Below are 20,988 nucleotides of genomic sequence, written 5' to 3'. Positions count from 1 at the left end.
GGTGCCGAGCCCAGGAAGGGCCAGGCCCGGCTCACCCCGGGAGGGCTCCCTGGACCTGCGCCGGTGCCCTTGCTGCCCCAGAGGAGGCAGGCACCGGAGCTCACTCCCGGCGTGCAGCCCCTGACCAGCTCCTCACTCACTGTGGACCCCTGCCCAGCCAGGGACCCTTGAACCGCTGCTCGCAGCCTCTGCCCCATTCCCCCCAGTTTCCCTGCACCCTGGGGTGGGGACGGCAGCTGGGCACAGCCCTGAGTCCCCTCCTTGCTCTCACCCTACCCAACTCCTGGGCTCCGGATTCTGAAGGGCACCTTCGGGGTCAACCGTACAGTCAGGTGTTAATTTGGCAGAATTTTATGAAGGCCCCGGTGGAGCTGAGAAATCTGGTTCCTGCCGAGTGGGGCGTGGGGAGCAGACAGGGCAGGCGCAGGGGGAGGCAGAGCGCCCGCCCGGAGGGCCTGGAAGGCTGAGCAGCCCTCACCCCACCCCCAGACCACTCCAGGAGTGCCCTTGGGCTCTGGCTGGAGGACCAAGGGAAAGTGGGCCTTCCCCCGAGAGTATTTCTGTAATGCTGGCGGGGTGGGGGGCGTCTCTGTGGACCCACGGAGGCCCCCACCCCCGCACAGAGACCCAAGCTTGCCCCACACCCTCAAAGGCACCTACCGAGCTGCAGTCAGTGGCCACTCTGGGCCTCTGTTTCCCGCTAAAAGTGGGGTGCTGGTGCCTTCCTCTGTAACGCATGCTGGGGACAGGGTCTCCATCTCCCAGCCCGCAGGGGCTCTGTGCCCAGAGACCCGGAGTTGGGTGTGAACGGAGAGGGCCACCTGCTGTGTTCTCCAAGGGTGAAACTGGCCCAAGGTCACAGAGCAGGTGACTGGAGAGCTGCCTCGGGGTCCTGCAGCAATGTCCTCTCCCGCAGGCCTTCTCCTCAGGGCGAGGCCAGGCCGGCGCCGCCCGCCTCCTGCCCCGTGACTCAGCACCCTCGCCCAGCACAGCAGGACTTTTGCCCCGTGCCCGCTCCGCTGGTCTCCTGGTCACATCCTGCCAGGGGCTCCCGCAGCGCCTGTCCAGGATGCAGGGAGCCAGGGCTCCCAAGGCCCATGGCCAGTCCTTGGATGCGATGGGCACTCTAGGGCGGCCCTGGGTCATCCTGCTCACCTATGTGCTGACCGCCATGGAGCTCTCCTGCCTCTTCCTGCAGTTCTCCATCATCCCGGTGAGTACCCTCCCGGGGCAGCCCGGCCGCCAGCAGGCCCTCACCGTCCCTCTCATCCTCCATCTGTGCAGTGGCAGGGGCCGGGGGTGGGGGCGTGATGCTCGCAGGCCCTCTCCCTGGGGGTCCCTGCCATGCTGAACCCAAGTTAAGGGACCCAGGAACTGTGCCTCTTGACCCCTCATCAGCACGTCCTGTGTTCTGGCTGCTCCACCCCCCCTGGAGAAGGGCCGTAGGGAGCCACCCCCACAACCACACAGCCTCCTTGTGGCAGCGCGTCCCTCCTGGTGGCCTAGCTCCCTTCCTCCCACCCCACCCAGGGGCCTTTGCCCTATCGATCCCTTGCCCCAGCAGCTGCTTGGCTCGCTTCCTCATTCTCTTCAGGCCTCTGCCTGGGTCTTCTCCAGGATGGGCCCTCCCCCGACACTACCTGGTACCTGGAACCACTTCCCCTCCATCCCTGGGCCTCGTTGGTCCATGCTCAGGCAGATGCCCACACTCGCAGCCTATTCCATGCCATCAGATTCGTTCTGTCTCCCTCACCAGGACGTGAGGGTGAGGCTTGATCCATCTCATTCTCTGCTGCCTCCCCTGGTCTGGAACTGTGCTTGGCCATAGTAGGCGGTTGGTAAAGCGACCATAGACAGCTGCCCGGTTGCCATCCACCCACCATCCATTCAGTGCACTCTTGCTCATTCGTTCAGCAAACCTCTGGGAGCTGGCCCAGAGGGTCCCACCCTCCCAGTGCAAGAGCATCTGGGGGGCTTTGGAAGCAACAGATCCCCAGAGTTCCACAGGAGATTCTTATGAGCAGCCTGGGGCTGGGGATGGTGGGGGTATATCGTCCTTGTCACCATTCCCAGCATGGCAGGAGGCATGGTTGAGCCTGACCCCCTCTACCTGCCTCCCAAGCCCGGCTCACTCCCACCGAGTGGCCTGGCCGAAGCCCTGACATGCCCCCCTGCCCCCCCGGCACCTGCAGCCTGGGCAGGCCCCATCATAAATGGGTCCCAGCCATCCCTCTTGGCAGGGTTGATGTGGGAGTGACGAGCGGACAGTTAATACCCTGGGAAAGACGGGCACAGAGCAAGGACCTCCCTCCTGGGGAGAGACCGTGTTTGTTCAATGAATACCCACTGAGCACCTACTGTGCGCCCCTGTTCTCAGAACTTGGAGTGTGGCACAGTAACCGCAGGCTGAACAGTCCCTCCCTTGCAACGGGCAGTCAACTACGCTGGTGTGAATGGCAGGGACGGTGACCCCGCTAACAGTAAACAGTGGGCAGTCAAACTGCTGTGTGTTAGATGACAGCCAGCTGCAGAAAGGGTTTGGGGTCAGGAAGACCTCCCTAAGAAGGCGACATTGAGTAAAGGAGACAAAGGAGCGAGCCCAGCCTGTGCAAAGGTCCTGGGGCAGTCACGAGGCCAGAGCAGCTGGAGATGGGTAGTGGAGGGGAGGAGCTGAGGCCAGAGAGAGGTGACGAGGACTCCAGGAGGGTGGTGGCAGTCGGGGAGGTGAGAAGCAGCTAGAACTGGGACCTGGGGTAAAGGCTGAGACCAGAAGTGGCTGATAGATTGGAGTAGATGTGCAAGAAAGAGGGGGTCAGGGCTAAGGCTGAGGATTTGGACCTGAACCCCCGAAGAGTGGAGGCGTCAGTGATGCAGCAGAGGAGCTGGTCTTCCGGGAGACCGCAAGCCAGTTCTGCGTGTGCTGAGTTCGGGGTGGTTTTAGACGGGCATGGAGAGCCAGGGCAGCTCAGGAGAGAGTCCTGGGTCAGGAGTGGAGACAGCGACCTCATCAGGGAGTGAGAGGAGGTGGAGGCCGGGGAGCAGGAGGAACCAGGATGGTCCAGAGCAAGGAGCAGGGAGGAGCCCCCCCTGGAGGGAGCAGAGGAGGCCCAGGTGACCTCCAGGAAGGCGGAGGGAGCGCCTGGTGGGGGTGGGGTGGGAGAAGGAAGGGGAGGCAGGCGGTGGTGAGGAGGGGTTTGCTGCAAAGGGAACAAAGCTTTGGGGGCAGTCGCTGGAGGGGAGGGGTGAAGAGAAAGGAGAAATACCAGCCAGAGACAGAAGGCGCAAGGGGAGGAGCACCTGGGAGGCCTGCCCTTGAGCAGGCCAGAGGCTGGAATGTGATGCCCGGGGCATGGTGGCTCAGGGGGGTGAGGACAGCGGACAGGTGGGCAGGGGTGGTCTCGGGAAGTTCTGCTTCCTCACAGCAGCGGGATGGGGAGGGCAGGGGAGGAGGAGGCAGGGTTTGAGGGAGAGAAGGAGGGATGTAGTGGGATGGGGAGAGAAGGGACTGCCCGGGGCACGTGCCGTGATCGTCCAGTCAAGTCCACAAACAGAGGAGAGCCCAGCAGACGGAGAGGCCCCGCTCACACAGGAGGAGAGGGGAGGGGTCTGCCCACGGCTCTGGGACTTCCGCTGCACCAGGGAAGACCGCGCTTAGGGAGAGCACACGGTGTGGGGTTGCGGGACGCAGTGTATTCGCGTCCTACGGCTGTCAAGACTGAAAACTGGGTGGCTCAGAGCTACAGAGGTTTATCGTCTCACAGGTCTGGAGGCCAGAGGTCCAAATCCACGTGTCACAGGCTTCCCTGTGACAGGAAAGCCCGTGGGAGGGACCCCTCCTGCCTCCTCCAGCACCTGGCGGCCGCAGACATTCCCTGGCTGGTGGCCACACACACCAGTCTCTGCCTCTGTCTCTTCACATGGTCGTCCCTCTGTGTCTGTGTCCAAAATTCCCCTTTACACACGGACCTCAGCCGTATAGGACTGGGGCCCACCCCGAGGACCTCACTTTACCTGGCTCACCTCTGTAGAGACTATTTCCAAATAAGGCCACATTCCCAGTACTGGGGGTTAAGACTTCAAGATATTTTGGGGAGGGCACAATTCACCCCATAATAGCTGGGATTGCTGGAGGGAGGGGTCAGGAGTCAGGAACTCAGAGGCCAGGTGCCAGAAGGAGCAGCTACAGGACTATTGAGGTCACAGAGGATTTGGGCAGCATAGGACAGGAGGCCCGGGGTCCCCATGACGCCTCGGGTTCCCTGGAGGCACGCTGCACACTGCTGTTTTCCTCCCCAGAGGGGCGTCCGCACAGGAGGGGCCGGGAGGGGCTGGGAAATGGGCCACCTCCTGGAGGCCATCAGGGTACTTTGGGACAACGTCTTGGTGGCCCGGAGACACTAGTCTTCACCATGCAGCTTTGAGACAATGAAGCCAAAATGGTAGGGGTGGGTGCCTCTCCTTGCCCGTTTGAGGCCTACCCTGCAGGGGAAAATGAGGGCCAGCAGCTGCCTTCGCTGACCAGCGTGTCCCTGGAGCCTGGACCTGGAGGTCTCGATGGGGACCCCCTGACAAGAGGAGCAGCCAGGTCGCAGGGTGCAGGTGCCTTCCAAGGCACACCGAGGGGTGGTAATAGCCAGACTCTCAGTTGCCTCCCACCCGCTGCCCACCAATGACCCTGGATTCCAGATCCTGGGCTCGTTCCCATGAACCACCCCCCACCCCGGTGTTTCAGTACCTGTCTCGGAGCCTTGGCCTGGATTCTGTCGCCTTTGGCTACCAGCAGACGATCTTCGGTGTGCTTCAGCTGCTGGGCGGGCCGCTGTTCGGCAGGTACAGTGGGGAAGGGAAGTTTGAGGGGCCCTCGCCCCACAAGGACCTGGGCCCAATCCTCGGCGGTCATGGGCGGGGTCGTCCCACCGGGGTGACAACTGCTCCTGTTTCACAGATGGGCACGCTGAGGCACAGAAGAGCTTTGGCCCCCTGGAGGGCTGGGGGGTCCCCCGCCCATGACTGACACTAATTCTGGTTTGTGGGGAGACAGAGGATTTAGCTGGTGTGACTCACGCCTGTAAACACCCAGCCCTGCTGAGCTGGGGGTCCCACCGGCAGCTTTTATGGACATGCAGTTCTGGAAACTGGGGCCTTCGGGGACCCAGGCAGGAGCTCTGAGAACTGGGGGCCCCCAAGACCCCCACTAATCTCAGTGCTGCAGGGGCGCTGGGCTCAGGGACATGATTGCAGACATCTTCCCACAAACCAAACAGTGGCAGGAGTCGGATCGCTAGAGTGATGCTGGCAGAAAAGAAGTCAAGTGAAACGGGGGGGCTCGGAGGGTCAGCTGCCTAGGGACGGATGGAGGAAAGCTGGGGCCTGGGAAACGCTCTGTACACCACACACATCCCCACGGTCCATTCAGGTCCCACAAGGAGTGAGAATGCCACCCCGAGGTCACAGAAAACTGTCCCATTGGAAGGATGGGGAAACTGAGGCCCTGAGAGGAGTGATGCCTGCCCAGGGCCCCCGCCCACCTTCACAGGACCCCACCCTGCCTGATCAGCCCTGTGGGGAGCACTGTGGCCTGGCTTCCTGGCAGCCCAGCATGGAGGGCAGAGGAGGGGGGACCCAGCCTGACACCTGGAGGCTCACAGGTGTGGGGTCCCCCAGGTTTGCAGACCAGCGTGGGGCGCGGGCCGCGCTCACGCTCTCCTTCGTGGCGGCCTCGGCACTCTACCTGCTCCTGGCGGCCGCCTGCAGCCCAGGTCTGCCCGGCGTGGCTTTGCTTTTTGCCTCCCGCCTGCCCGCCGTGCTCATGCACACACTGCCAGGTAGGGCCCTCTGGGGGCAGGTGCGAACAGTCAGGACCAAGTATAGGCCTTCCGGCCTGTGGCAGGCCCAGGGGTGGTGATGAGGGCAAATCCAGGTAGCCTGGGCAGAGGGCAGGACCAGAGGGAGTGGGGGACCTAGCTGTGGGGCATGGCCTGAACCAGAGGGTGGGGCGGAGGTCACTCCCACGGTGCTAGTCTAGTCCGGAGAGCAGGACACAGGTCCCGGGATGAGGTGGGGGCGTGGCCTGGGGGCAGGGAGTAAGGTGGGGGCGTGGCCTGCTGGGGGATGGGGGGGGGGGGGGTGCTGGGGGGGGGTTCCAGAGGAAGGTGACAAGGAGGAGGAGATGATGTGGAGGCGGGTCTGGGGTACACGGGATGTGTGAGGAGGCGGGGCCTGGCCCGCAGGCCGCATGGGGTCAGCTAGGCAGGCCGCACCGCTCCGCCCCCAGCCGCCCAGATGATCATCACGGACCTGTCTGCACCCGAGGAGCGGCCCGCAGCCCTGAGCCGACTCGGCCTGTGCTTCGGCGTTGGCAGCATCATCGGCTCCCTGCTCGGCGGGACCCTGAGCGCTGCATACGGGTGAGTGGCCCGGGCGGGAACAAGGCGGGGGGCGAGCCAGTGGGGCAGAGTGCGGGGGACACTGGTTAGGGCGGCCGAGGCTGGGTCGTTTGGGCGCTCTGGACCCTCGGCCCAGCCTCGCCACCACCGGGGCCTCGGTTTCCCCATCTGCACATTGAGCAAGTCGGGCCGGGCAGAGGGTGACCCTCTGGACCTGCCCGGTGGGCATGGCCGGAGGACGGAGCCTGTGGCCCCTGGGCCGGGCTTGGCTAGCTCAAGACCGCCTCCGGCTGCTTGTCCCCAGCGGTCCCAGCCTAGGGGGCTCTGCCTGGCGCTCCTGGGCCTGACGGAGATCAGGCTGGTCCGACAGGAAAAAGGACGGCAGCCCCTGGAGGCAGGATCCCAGGGAGACAGGGGCCCTGTGATGGGGACACTGCAGGCAGCCAGACCCAGAACCACTGGTGAGGGTGAGGGCAGCTTGAGGGGGTTTAATAACTGGTGTGTATGAAGTAAAGGCCTCTACAGCCCCCCGCCCCAGCTTGGCACACCCAGAGGTCCAGGGTCTTCCCAGCCCCAGTCCCGCAGCCCCCGCCCTGTAAGTCTCAGCTTCCGCCCAGCACCTTGAGAGCACTGGGCCGGCAGCCCCCACACGTGGTCTGCAGAGTGGACCCACTCCAGGATTCCTGAACCTGCAGTAAGGCTGGACAGAGTGGTCTGTCCAAGCGGTCCTGGGTGCGCCTCCTAGGGGGAAGAGCTTACCCTTGGGCCCAGGACGCCCAGCCCTGGAGAGGCCCCATGCTGTGCCACCCACATCCCTCCCCATCCACGATTGCTGCCGTGCCCACACAAAATTGGCTTCCTTCACAGGCGTGGACTCTGCACCTCTCCATCCGGGCCAAGCCTTTGGTCTTGGTCTGGGGGGCGAGTGGCCCGCCCAGCTATGGGTGGAGACCCCTACCTGCTCCCTGACGAGAGGCCCTGTGCCAGCTGGTGACCCACCCACCCTGTGTGGGCCTAGGGGAGCTGCCCTGGGACTCTGTTCAGAGGAGGGGCCTTCCTAGTGACGTGATGCCAGCCCCTGGGCCTGAGTTCCCCCAGACCAGCCCCAACAGTGGCGGAAGAAACTGGGTGATGGCTGAGCCCCAGGGACTGGGGGAAGGGAGGGCACGGTGGCCTTGTCACAGCACCTTCTTCCCTGGAGGGAGATCTCTGTTCAAGGCCCCTCTCCCCACCCCGCCCCAGCATTTTCATCAGAGCCTGGGTGGGGACAGCTGTCTCTGCTGAGCGCCACCGTGAACAAGAGGCTTGGGAGGGGAGGCAGCTCCCCCTCGTCCATTTGTTTCCTCTCTGACTTTGTTAAACACCTGCTGAGTGCCCCTGAGATTCTGGGTACAGTGGGAAACAAGACAGGCTGAGTCCTCGGGTGACAGGAGTGTGATACGTATTCCTGTAACCTCAGGTTGAATTTCATGGTGTAAAAAGTATTACAGTAGCATCGGGGGCCAGATATACAGGTGGTCTCAGCGCCTCACCTGAAGGAGGTGAGGGGGAGACAGGGGGGCATCCGAGGCGGCAGAGGCAGCAAGTGCAAAGGCCCTGAGTGTGGGGAAGCAAGGAGGCCCGTGTGGCTGGAGTGGAAAGCAGGGAGGGGATGGAGGAGGGGTTAGCAGGAGTCCAGGCCATGAGCCCTGGGCGGGCTTGAGCAGGGGCTAGGTGTGACCTGGCCACTGTGTTGAGAATGTAGGGGCTAGGGCCACCGCAGGGAGAGCAGAGGGGTGGGGAATGGCGGCCGGACCACAGACGGCCATGGAGGGAGAGGGCAGAGGCCAGGCCCGGGCTCAGTTTGCTGATGAGTGGGGTGTGAGTGTGAACTGAAGGCTGCGTCCCGACTCTGGGGTGGCCCTGGGGGAGCCGTGGGCCTTGCTGAGATCTGAGCAGCCCGGGGCGCCTGCGGGAGGTGGGGCTCCGTCGGACTGAGTCCGGCGCCCATTAGGAGCACGAGGGAGCCCTGGAGTGGGCCTCTGGGTAAGGGAGTCTGAGCTGAGGGGGAGGACAGGGCTGTGTCCTCACCGGGGTGGTGTCCAAGCCCTGAGAACTGGTTCAGATTGGGGCTGGTGCCGAGCACTTTGTGCAAGGGGCCGGGGGTGAGAAGGAGGCACAGTAAGAAAAGAAGGAGATCCCAAGGCCAGGAGGGGCCCGTGACTGTGGATTCAGCCTGGACCTGCGCTGCCTCTCTTTGTGCGCAGGCGCGGGAGCCTGACTTGGTAGATGGATCAGGGTCAAGAGAAAGAGGGCCTCTGTCCCCCCAGGGAGAGAGAAAGAGGGCCAGAGGCCACGGCAAGGAGGGGGCGTCAGGGCATGAAGAGGGTGCAGGGCAGGGAGAGGCAGGGCAGGAAGGAGTCCCCCCCCGACGCCACACCCCCACCAGGAGCCTCAGTCCCCCGGGCAGGTGGTTCACCTCCCAGCCCGCTACCTGCTACCATGGGCCATGGGGCATCTTTCCTCGCCTCGCCAGATACTCTCACCTGTGAAATGGGCCCGTCAGCCCTCGCTCACTCCCAGGGGTGCTGTGGGGTGTGAGGGCCGGGCCCTGTGTCCAGGGCGCACACACGCACACACTGGCCTCCCCTTATCAGCCCTGACCCATGCCACCTCCTGTCATCATCCGCCTTTTTCTCCATCCCAGATGCTGACCCAGAAGACATCACTCACTTTCCTCTCCCTCCCAGTAGACCCCAAGATCACCTCCACCCCTGCCCTCACCTTCCAGAACATTCCATTAGCTTCCCTATCTTCTTTCATCCCAAGATCTTAAGGCACTTTATAACCTTGACACTTCCTTTGATGGGTGGGGAAACTGAGGCCTTAGAGAGGGTGAGGCTCCTCCATGGCGCTCCGGGTCCCTGTACAAGGCCCAGGCTGTGGGGCCCAGGAGAGGCGGGCTCCAGGACCCTGAAGACCCATGGCAAGGGTCACACGCTCTCCTCCTTGCTGACCTGCAGCCTGTTAGGCCTCCTGGCACAGCCAGTGACAAGGTGTGAAGGCCACATCCCCACCCTCCTTCTCCTTCCTTCATAAGAACCGAGGCACGATGTGAGGTCTGCCTGGCTGCAGCACCCTCCCTGCCCATCCCCCCACCCCCATGTCCAGTCCCCCCCCCAAAGGCCCCAGCCATGCCCCACCCCCACTGCGGGGAGAAGGTGACGGGAGGAAGTGGCCTTGGCAGCCACAGCTGTGGGCCTGGCAGTGGTATAACTGGTTTGGGCCCAGCCTGGAGCCCAGGGCTGGGAGGCCTGGCTCCCGCAGAAGGCACAGATCTGCACCCTGAGTCACTCAGCAGGTGGGGGGAGCTCTGTGACTCGTGGCCATGAGCCCAGCATCTCACAGCCTGGGGAGGCCTCCATCACCCCTTCCCCACTAGTGAGCCGTGTGCCTCGGGGGTAGGCAGCACCAGCCTGCCGAGCCCAACAGAGTCGGGTCCCAGGGATGGGGTCCTGAGGAAGGGGGGTCCTAGAAGCCAAGGAAAGACAGGGGGAGCCACCTGTCAGAGGCTGCTGACGGTGGAATCAGGCAAAACCCGAGGCCTGATGGTTGGACTTCATGTGGGGGACCTTTGGCAGGACCCCTGCTCCTCTGAGCACGGAGGGGCTGCCCCACACAGCCGGTCACAGGCACAGCTGGGCCCACAGTCTGAGGCCCTCCAAGGTGGCCACTCATTTAGTCCTGGGAGAATCCGAGCACTGGGCTGGGGGAGCGTCCAGCCACAGACCCTGGAATTCAGGCAGAGCCGGGTCTCAGTGTCACCTGCCAGCCTCCTGGGCACTAACTGGCCGGCAGGTAGCCCCACTCTACCTCCAGCCCCGAGCTGCGCCCCCTGGGCCCTCAGTGATCCAGCAGGTGTTTACCTCGCTCGGTAACTGGAGGCCTGGGCACGCCGGCCTCCCTGAGGACCCTTATCTCAGCCGGGCAGTCTGGGCGAGGGGACGGGAAGCTCTTATCCTGAGGTTCCACCCCAGCGACACGCCAGCTTCCGCTGAAGTTAATGAGTAGACATGCCAGGCTGCCCTGAACGGCTCTGGGACAGGAGTGACTCACGGGTCAGCCAGGCCGCCTGCCCCACTTGGAGCTCACGAGGGCTCAGCGAGACTGTGCAGGGCCAGGCAGGCCAGCCCAGGGGCGGCGCAGACCCTTCAGAAATGACCTGGGTGTTCCAGGCGCCGGGAAGTACACAGACAGGGCACAAATGACCGGTGGGAATGGGGCCGGGGCCTCAGCTTAGACCTGAGAGGTAGAAGTCAGCCATTGAAGGAGGGGCTGGGGCAGTGCTGGGGGCAGAGGGGAGGCAGGGCAGAAGCCCCGGGCAGGAAGGGGCTGGGGTGCGTGGAGGCCTGTGCAGGCCGCAGTGGAGGGATCGGGCGCTCAGGGACATGTGGCTGCCAAGGATTATGCCAGACATGGCTTTAGGGTCTTTGTCTGAGATGTGGAAGCCAAAGGGAGGCTGAACAAGGAGTGGCCCCACATGACTTCCACTTTCAGACTTTGTTCTAACCACAATGTCTCAAGGTGTGGATTGGGCGGAACAGAGTGACCTCTGCCCCGAGCCCCAGGCTGGACATGCGGTGACTCTAGAGAGCATCCTCACAGCCAGATGTCATGTGAAACTGGCTCCCAGCTGATCCCAGCCTGTCCCCCAGGCCGGACAGAGAGGGGCGCACAGCCCGGGAGGCCCTGAGCCCCACCTTCGGCCAGGCCAGGGGGACCTTGGCTATGGACAGTCCCCTCTGGGGCCTTGAGCAGGTGGGATGGGCAGCTCCAGCTTCACAGGGAATTGTCACCCTGGAGCCGGCAGGAGCCCGGACAGGGTCAGGTGAAAAGGACAAAAGCGCAGAGTCCACCCAGAGTAGGCGGGTGGCCAGGGCTGTCGTCCTCCTGATACAGTCCCGTCGGCGAACCCTGGGCCTCGAGATAAGGATGAAAGGCAGTGCTGCGGCCACCACTGTTGGACCAGCACTGCCGACCTTCCTGAGGAAGCGTGATTCCAAGGGGACACGGGGTGGGCAGGGATCCGGGACAGCCAGGCAGCCCCCAGTGACTGGTGTAGCCTTGGGGTTGGGGACAAGGTGTCCTGGGAGGGTGGCACCCCAGAGTTCAGCCCTCATTTGCATCTGAGGAAAGGAGGTTACCCAGGAAGGTAGCTACAGAGAAGGGCAGGGGGACAGAAGGACTTGGGTCCCCTGAGTCCTGCCTGGTACCTTTTCACAGCATCCGTGAGTCCGTCCGCCCAGCCTCTGTCCATCTATTCAACCAAAAATAAAACGGGGGTGGACAAAACCATGCTAATGGGTGCCTGCCCTCAGTTTGTAAAACAGGGCCAATGAGCCAACAAAAACCCTGCAGCCTCACCCGTGTGACCCTGCATCACAACAGTCCCCACTCTGGCGGTGCGTGGACCCGAAGGCCCTGGGGAGGGCGCCCGGGCTGTGTCCTGGAGGACAGAGCAGCGCCCAGGGTGGGGGCACAAGGCTGGAGGGCATTCCCAGCGGAGGGGACCCTCCGGGCAGAGGCTGGAGCTGCTGCTGCGTCTCCCTTCCGTGTCGCTCTCCTTTCTGGCGTTATGTCCTGGGGGAGTCAGAGAGAGCTCTGAGTGGGGAAGGACACCTCGGCTCCCCGTAGGGGCCCCCCAAGTCCCTGTTCTCCTTTCAGTTCACAAGCCACCGTGCAAGGGACAGGCGAGATCCCAAGAGAAGGGGCCTGGCTCCCTGCCACCCGCCCCTCACTTGTCACCAGCCTCCCAAAATAGCCATCTAAGTGGCTGCCTCGGCTCCCTCGCATTTCCGGGGCATCTGGCAAAGAAAGCAGGTTTTGTCCCTGCCCGACCAGGCCCTGAACAGTGACACCCAGGCCCCTGGGGCCAGAGTCCTGAAGAAAGGACCCTTCTCTCTGGGACTAGCCAACAGGGCTGGGGTGTCCCTGCTCACGTCACAGATCAGTTCCTGATGGCCAGAGGAGGGGGCTATGGGGCCTGCACCCAGCCTTGGCCCTCCCCAGGCTCTGAGCGGAGGCCTCACTCTGGGGTCCAGCGCCCTCTGACCCTCAGGCCTGGCCGTCAGTGGAAATGCTTGTTCATTTGGGACCCCAGCGGTCAGAAAGTGGGAACACCCAGTGTCCTAGGCGGTGAGCGCTGGCCAAAGATGGGCCGGTGGGGGCGGGGAGGGCTCAGTGGCACATGCAGGCTGGACAAGTGTCAGCTCCACCACTGACCGACTATGTGAGCCCAGGCAGGTCCAAGAAGCGGGCGGTGGCCAAGGCCCACCCTCTCCCGTGCAGGGGTCCCCACTGGCTTCCCAGAGCCCTTCCCCTCTCAGGTTTCCCAGCGGAGCTCTGGCAATGGGGGGGGGGGGGGGGTGTGTGCACGTGTATCCATGTGTGCATGCGTGTGCACCTGCATGTCTGTACGCTCACGCAGCCAGGCACAGAGGGCCAGGAAGGCCTCTCTGGACCCTGCAGAGGCCTGTTGGGAGGAGCGGGTTGCGTCTCCCAAGACGCTGACGAGGTCTGGGGCTGGACTTTGTCCATGTGAATGGCTCACCCATTTGTTCCACCATCTAATGCCCACTGGGGGCTTGGCACAGGGTCCCACTGGGCCCACTTGCCCTGAGGGGCTGGATACTGGCCATCTGATGGAGTGAGCCCTTCTCAGAGGACGGAGTGCCCACTGGGGAGGAGAGATGGGGTGTCATGGAGAAGGGCCCTTGCAGAATGTATAGGAGTTTTCTCTGCTGCTGAGGGCCAGGGTGTTCCAGCCATGCACCAGCCTAGGGGGCCAAGCAGCCTGGCTCAGTAAGAATTCCTGTTTTGCTCCTCATATTCCCCTGGGGAGGGTGCTGGGCTGGCCCTCAGGAGGAAATGGTGACCATTCAGAAGGGCCAGCCCCCAGCACCTGGTTCCCAGGTGACATGGCCTGCCCACACCTTCCAGAGGGGTCCAGGGCAGAGTTCCCATGTGGTGACTCCTGGAGGGGAGAGAAAGCAGAGGAGAGAGCTGGAGCATGGTGGTGGTACGGGCAGGTGGGTGGCCTGAGGGTGGTGTCCTGGTCCCTGTGGGGCCAGCGTGGCCCACCCCCTCCAGGGAGCAGGTGGGCGAGAAAGGGGGCTCCTGAAGCCCACTAAGCTCAGGCCCCTCCTTGCCCACGAGGGGAAAGAGATGGGATGGTTCCCATGACACAGACGAGGCCGCGCAGGCGTCCCACGGTCTCCCACGCTGGTGGAGCCCAGATTCAAATCCAGCCTCTTGCCGACCTGCCCAGGCCAGGAGCACACTCACACACACACACATAAACACGCACGCAGGTCCTGGGGGTGCCTTTCCTGCCCCTCAGTAGCCTGAGAGCCAACCGTCCCCCCAGAGAATCCGCCCCCACCCTGCAGGGGCTCATCCTGCCTCCCCCGCCACCCACCCTCAGAGGCCCCCAGGACCTACATGCTGTGGCCACCTAGGGCTGCAGCCACCACGAGGGGTCAGGGTGGCGAGAGCGTCATCTGTTCCTTCATCGTCACCTGAGACGTGTGCCCTGAGGGTCCTGGTCCTGCCCTCTGAGTCGCAGGCTCTGGGGACGTGGGTGGCGGAGTTTGAGCTGTTCTGAGCCATCGAGGCCTAAGGGTGACTGAAGGAGCAGGTTGGGGAGATACTGCAGGCGGCACCCACACCCTGGGACCCTGCGGAACTGTGACTGTTGTCCCCAGCATTCAGTGTCCAGCCTTAGTGGCTCTTGGCATCAACCTCCTGGGAACCGTCCTCAGCTTCACCTGCATCCCTGCTAACACCAAGGGGGCCAGCGCCCGTGCCCAGGCTGCCCCGCCAGGTAAGCCCCGCCAGGTCTGCTGCGCCGGGATGCTCACCAGTGGAGGCATGAGCCCGCCCCTCCCACCAGCCTGCACGGGGACCTCGGGCCAGGCCTCTGCTACTGGAGCCCTCCTTCAGGGACAGCCTGTACCAAAGCGTCCACAGTAGCTTCCTGTCCACTGAGGCAGGTGTGGGGGCTCCTGGCAAGGGGCCTGTGGGGCATGGGGGCATTCAGGGCCACTCATACCCTCTCTCCATCCTTGAGCCCCTCCGGGGGCCGAGCATTTCCTAGCTGCCGACACCATCAGAGCCAAGCTGGATGTGGTCTTGGAGGGGTCTTCGTGGAGCAGAGGATGTGGGGGTCAGACAGGCTGGGGGCCCAGGCAGGGGAGGTGTTAGGAGGGATGGCCCGGGGAGGCCTGCGCAGGACTGGGAGGGACCAGGGGGTGGGCGGGGGCACGTTAGCCAGGATCCGGAGGCCCACAGCAGCCAGGTGCCATGGCGAGAGGGGAGCACCAGGTGGGGACAGAGCGCATGCAGCCAGGTTGGGGCCTGTGAGGCTCGATATGCCTCCTGGGGCTTCGCGGAGGGGCCCCTCCAGGGTGTCCCAGCCCAGCCACTACATGCCTGGCACAGAGTAGGGCCCTGTGCCTCTTGGCCCAGTGTCCGAGGGCACGTTCTGGAATGGAGAGACCCACCTGGGAGCCACGCTGGGACAGGAGGGCCCTGAGCCGTGGCTGTGACCGAGTGACCCAGAGTCAGGAGGGAGGACCTGAGGTGGGGGCCAGCACACAGGAGGGCCCGGGAAAAGCCGGGCAGGGAGAGGGCGGGGGCAGGGCCAGCCAGACACCTGTGGGAGGCCGACGGCACAAAAGCGTCCACTGGGTCACTCGGCACCAAGAGTGGCCCCTGCTCCCCGGTGCCTGCCTCACTAGCCTGGTCATGCTCTTGCTGGGCTGGGGAAGCAAGGGCCCAGGTCCCGGCCAGGTTGCCTGAGAGCAGAGGCGCTGGGTTTCCCAGGCGCCTCCTGGAATTCGGGGGTCCTCAGGGTCAGCAGGCCTGAGGGCCCAGACCTGGGAATGTGGTGAGCTGCCCGTGCCCCCCAGGGGGGCCAGTGGAGAGGGGGACCAGGAGTGTTACCAGCTCGCCTTCCTGGGAGCAGGCACCGAAGTCAGAGGGAGGAGAAGCTGCTGCGAGCTCCACGCGTGACGGGGGGGAACTCTGTGCTCCCCAACCCTGCGGCCCGGGAGGAGTGACACCTGCAGGCCTGGCCCCCACAGCCAGGACGGGCAGCCCGGGGTTGGGGCCGAGGGCCTCTGGGTGGTCTGACGGGCCTCTCCGTGCCCCAGGCAGCTCCAGGGCCAGCGTGTTCGACCCGAAGGCCATCACCCGCCTGCTGCTGCAGCCCGGCGTCCTGCCCGTGTTCCTGGTCAAGGTGGTCTCCGGCTTCCCCTCAGGTGAGTCCCGACTGCCCGGGGCGCAGTGGAGAGTTCTGGGCAGGGACCGGAGTCCACGCTCAGGGTGCCGCCCTCCCTCTGCCCTGCGTCCCGGGCCCCAGGCCGGCCTTGTCTCCTGCCTGCCCTGCCCCAAAACCAGTGACATTTGTCCCCAAGAGGGAGACGGCCTGGGTCTCGCCAACGTGGCCATGCGGGCGAGGAGGAGGAAGAAGGGAGGCGCAGGTGCCTTCCTGCTCCCAGGCAGCCCCTCAGGGCCACTCACTCCAGCTTTACAGCCCGTCTGGCTGTCATGCCCGGAGGTTCCCAAGTCCTCTGGGGACAGTCTGAGAGGCAGAGAAGGCAGTGACTGTGACGGGGAGCACGTGTTCTGCAGACTCCTGTGTCTGGCTGTCCGGTGAAGTGGCCATCTCGGGGGACCCTGAGGGCATCACCCATCACCATCGTGCCCATAGCGACCCCTCAGAGCCCCTCTCTGGGGTCCTTAAACTCGGGGAGCAGCCCAGACAACAAACTCATGAGGTCCCATTCAGGTGCGCTCAGATGCTGCACGTGGGCTGAAGGGCTGAGCCCTCGCCCATGCGGGGAGGTCTCCCCACGGCCCTGCGGAGCTGCTGGAGCTCCTGGGGTCTCGGGGTCCAAGGCTGAGGCAAGGAGCTTCGCGGCCAGCTCCGTCTCGGACCCAGGCCAGCTCTTTGGAGCACGGTGACTGGAACCGCATCGCTGACATCAGTAAAAGGGCCTTTAAGGGCCACCGGTAGGTCTGGGGCCAAATCCTCCCGTATCATCAGCCCTGGGTTCCCGTCCCCTGACTGTCCTCCTCCGGGATGCCTTGGGCTCCGGCCACCCTGTCCATGGGTAGCTTCCACACCTGCCTGCTCACAGCCGACAGCAGCCCACAGGGGAGACACTTCCCCCACCAGGGATCCAGAAAAATCTCAGGGAAGGCTCTCATTGGTCCCACTGGGGTCACATGCCCCTCCCTGAACCTGTCACTGTGACCAGGGCCCCTGGTACCCCGATTGGCCACCCTGGGGCTCCCACCCCAGCTGACAGGAGGAAGGAGAGGGCGGGACAACAGCAGCCTGACCCCCCCCTTGCCCCCCAGGTCTCTTCATGGTCATGTTCTCCATCATCTGCATGGACTTCTTCCAGCTGGAGGCCGCCCAGTCTGGCTACCTCATGTCCTTCTTCGGGGTTCTCCAGATGGTGAGTGGGTGCCAGGTGCACAGGGCAAGCCACGGGGTGGGCGGGGGGCTCCAGACGTGATGGACCCCATGCCCGCCTGACTCGGTTTCTCACCAGTGCTCGTGCTGTCGTGCGCTCCCCTTTTTTGGAGATTCTGCGCTGTTCACTTCCGGCTCCCCTCCCACCTCTCTGAGCAGCCTGGCCCTCTCCGCCTGCTCGCGGCTCCCAGGGTCTGCTCTCAGGCCACTGCACGGCCCCAGGCCCGAGTGCCCGCAGCCTCCCCGCCCCATCTGCCAGGGGGGCCCGTCTCAGGGGCGTGAGGCTCTCCCCACTGGAGGCTGGGAGGCCTTAGCCTCCCGTCTGGAAGCAGGTCAGGGGTCTGTGGTCCACTGAGTGTGCATCTGGGCACCAGCAGGGGACAGGACCCGGCAGGGAACAGGCCCTCCTGGGTGGTGGGGGGCATGTTACAGGAGAAGGGCCGGGCTCTGCATCCTGCCAGCCGTGTGACCAGGGCAGGCTTACCAGGCTCTCCGAGCCCCCATCTGTCAAACCATAGCGCCCTTCATGGGCCGTGGGGCAGAGTAAAGGAGCTAATGTGACAGAGCCCCTGGGGGGGGGTCCCATCGAGCGACGCTGTCACTCTGTCATTATGGGATGTCTGACCCTCACAGCTCCAGGTCTGGAGGTGCCAAGAAGCACTTTAAAGTGGGGCGGGTGTCCTGCTTGCCAGGCCCAGGGCGAGCCCTGCCCGAGCCCAGCCACCCCCAGCTCCTCCTGGGCATCTGGACCAGGCCCTGGGGCGATGGGGACAGGTGGTGACGTGCCGCCGTCACCCGGGACATCTGCCTGACAGCCGGAGCGCGGGAGGGGCTATTCTGGGACCCGCCTGAGCCGGGGAGGGGCTCCCGACCTCTCCGGAAGTGGGCGGCATTCCCGGCACCTCCAAGCCATCTGCTCCCCTGCCTCTGGGCTGGGGACTGGCCAGACCCTCCTGCTAAAATAGCTGCTCCTGGGAAGGGCCGGCCCCCACACCATGTGGGTGGAGAGGGCCCCTGCGCTGTGGGCCGGGAGGGGCCGCCCTGTGGGGAGAAACAAACAATAATAATACCACTCCGACAGTGAGGGCGGCTGGAGCCATGCTGCACACGGCTGCCCCAGCCTCCTGGGCCAGGGCGCCAGCCTGAGCTCTGTCCTGGACTCCCTGGGCCCGGCTGAAGCCAGAAGACCCCTCAAGACCCTCAGGGACAGACACTGGTAGCCTCTGGCCTGCCACGGCCACAATGGTGACCCCACTTGAGAGGTGCTGGGCCTCCGGCATCTGTAGGGATGGTGACCGACACTGCAGGGGAGCCGGTCTGGTGGTGGTGGGATAGGAGTGGGGGAAGGAGCCCCCGGGGAGATCTGAGGAAGGGAGGAGGACCTTCGGAGAAGGAGCGGGGAGCCTGCGGTGTGTCGGACCCCCAGGCCCTAAGTCCAGCTGGGGTGGGGGCAGCTGAGGCCTGGAGCCGTGTCTGGAACCTCTGCCGGTGGAGGGCAGGGCCTTGGGGGCCCGGGGGCTTGGGGCCTGGGTTTTGTGTTTGCAGAGAGAGGCCTGAAGCCATCATCTGGCACCTCCCTGCCCCAACCATGCTTCAGCCACCACGGCCGCAGGTGTGTCCACAATCCCCCGGGGTTGGTCATTGAGGGTCCCAGAGAGGCAGCCCGCTGAGGGCGAACCATGCCTCCCCCCTGGTCCCGCCCCTGCTGCCGCCCTCCACAAAGCATCCCCACCCCGAGGGCTGGCCACTGTAGCCTGATCCCAAAAGGGCCATGGCATCCCATCCCTGCTCCCTGTGGCGCGGCGGGGCACTGGGGTTGGGAGCTGGTGGGGAGTGGCAGCCCAGATGGTCCTAATGTGAGGGGACAGCGGTCACCCCGGTGGGCTTGCAGACCTCTCTGCCTCGCAGACCTTCCTGCGGGAGCCCCCGCTCAGCCTGCATCTACGCTCCAGGCCTGGAGCCACCGGGGGGATAGGGACTTCCGTCATACTGGGGGGAGACCGCCACCTCTGCACCTGCTGTGTCAGGGGTGACTGACCAGGACTCGAAGGAGTCTGAGGGTCCTTGGAAGGGCAGAGGGGCCATCAGTGGGGGGCTCTCCGCTGGAGCAGAGACCTGGAGATGAGGGAACCACAGTGGGGGGGTGGCACGTGCAGAGCCCTGGGGATGGCGACACACCCGTGGCCGCCGTGGCTGAGCCGGCCTGAAGGGAGAGGACTGGGCTCTGAAGACCCAGCCAGGGGTGGTCAGAAGGGCCAGGAAGAGCGGGCTTTACTGGGAGGGGGCCGGGGCCGCGGGAGGCTGAGTGTGGACCACCAGGTCCCTCCGGCTCTGGCTGCCGTCAGAGGGGCCAGCGCGGAACCGCTGCTCCGAGTGGCCGATGGCACCGCGAGGGCAGCCCTGGAGGCTGGGGCAGGGCCAGCGAGGAGGGGGAGGGAGGGCTGGGAGAAAGCGGAACATCTGGCGAGTTTGTTAATTCTCATTTCGTGGGATAAGCTGTGAGGCACGGAAGTTTAGGCTTCTTTCAAGTTAATAGGAAAATCGGGAGACAACACCGATACGTTAGCGTCTTGGTCCGGTGTGTGTAGGAAATGGTGAGGCTGATTTCAATCTCTCGCACTGTGATTTCCTCCCAGGCGTGCTACACTCAGGGAAACCTGCCAAACAGCCCTTCCTGTAAACAAACAAACAAAACTGCGAGAAAGCAGGTCTGAAAGTAGGATCTTTTTTTAGGAAGGACTTCCATGGCTCTGGTTTGAAACAGTTTCCTTATGCCAAGCGAGCAGAGTGGTGGATCCTGTTCTGCAGGACTGGGCCCGCCCCCAGACACAGCCCAGCCAGGGGCACTGACCCCCCGCCCCTCCAGCCCCACGGGCACTGACTGCCAGCACCCCCAGCCCCGTGGGAACTGACCCCCCAGCTCCCCAGCCCCGCAGGCGCTGCCCCCTGCACCCCCAGCCCCACAGGCACTGACTGCCAGTGCCCCCAGCCCCACGGACACTGACCTCCAGCCCGTCCCCCTAGCCCAGTGGGTGCTGCTCCAAGCCCACAGTGCCCTGGGCACTTCCTGCCTGCCTGGTGGAGGAGGTGAGAGGACCAGATAGGAAGCCTCACCCTGGCCTGGGAGCGGCCTGAGGGCTGGGCCTGCACGCTGAGTCACGTTCCTGGTGTCCCTGGGTGTCCCTGGTGAGGGCCCTTCCTCCCACACTCATGCAGAGGAGCGGGGGGCAGGAAGGGGAGCACCGAGTGGACGCCTTAACCTTACCCCAGCTACTAGCTGGGTGGCTGTGCCCCAGGGAGGGCAAGGAGGACACAGCTGGGAGTGGGGGGCTGAGTGAGGATGGGGGTAACAGCAGGCGGCCTCGGGGAGTCTGGCTGCCCCCTGCCTCTGGGGACCTTGCCTGACCAGGCTCAGGACCGGGCACTGGGTGCTGGGTGCCGGGTTTCACTGTCCACCATCCTGGGTTCCACCCCAGCTCCATCGCTGGCCAGCTCTGGGACTCTAGGCAAGTGGCATCAGCCCTCTGGGCCTCAATTTACCCAGTTGTAACTGGGGTAATGGCCTTCTAGGGTGTGACGAGGAGGTCCAGTCCCCAGCGCAGGGATAGCCTCCCTGTATACAGTAGCTGATGTGCCTGCCGGGGCCAGGCCTTGGTCCAGTCAGCTGGGCAGAGGACCCCACAGAGGCACCAGGACACTGGGCTCAGGTCCCAGTCCAACACTGCTGTCTGCACCCTGGTCTTCCTGTCCATGAAATGGGCAGGTCCCACCTCCCAGATCAGGGGCTACAGAGGAGGCTGAGGAAGAGCGGCTGGAGGGGAGGGGGCGCACGGGAGCCAGGTGACACGGGAGGGGGCTGCACAGGGCCATAGTGGTCCTCGGGCTTGGGGTGAGGGCCACGCTGAGAGCATTTTCAGATGATCAAAAACGTTTTTTGCACCATAAGCCATGGCCTCCTCCAACCCTTATTGGCAGTTAACTGGCCCCTCTTGGACTGAAATGTTTATCACGCCTGAAATATAAGAGACGAGATTCGTTTTGTGAGTGTGAAAATTGGACCTATGAGTGGCTGGCCAAGCA

General features: G+C 64.3%; 1 protein-coding gene across 1 annotated transcript in view; it reads left to right on the top strand.

The window, feature by feature from the left end:
- Window positions 1–286: 286 nt before the first annotated feature.
- SLC22A18 (solute carrier family 22 member 18) overlaps window positions 287–20,988 on the top strand; it is a 28,498-nt gene continuing 7,796 nt past the window's right edge. The window contains exons 1-7 of the mRNA XM_046642932.1: window positions 287–1,213; window positions 4,733–4,830; window positions 5,665–5,825; window positions 6,275–6,407; window positions 14,129–14,247; window positions 15,578–15,685; window positions 16,791–16,891. Of these exons, the coding sequence (XP_046498888.1) occupies window positions 1,070–1,213; window positions 4,733–4,830; window positions 5,665–5,825; window positions 6,275–6,407; window positions 14,129–14,247; window positions 15,578–15,685; window positions 16,791–16,891 (864 nt within the window). The 5' untranslated portion in view covers window positions 287–1,069. The remainder of the gene's footprint in view (window positions 1,214–4,732; window positions 4,831–5,664; window positions 5,826–6,274; window positions 6,408–14,128; window positions 14,248–15,577; window positions 15,686–16,790; window positions 16,892–20,988) is intronic.

Source organism: Equus quagga, chromosome 17 (assembly GCF_021613505.1).
Source record: "Equus quagga isolate Etosha38 chromosome 17, UCLA_HA_Equagga_1.0, whole genome shotgun sequence".
Taxonomy (NCBI): Eukaryota; Metazoa; Chordata; class Mammalia; order Perissodactyla; family Equidae; genus Equus; species Equus quagga.
The sequence above is the reverse complement of the archived record's forward strand: the minus strand, read 5'-3'. Positions and strand labels throughout refer to the sequence as shown.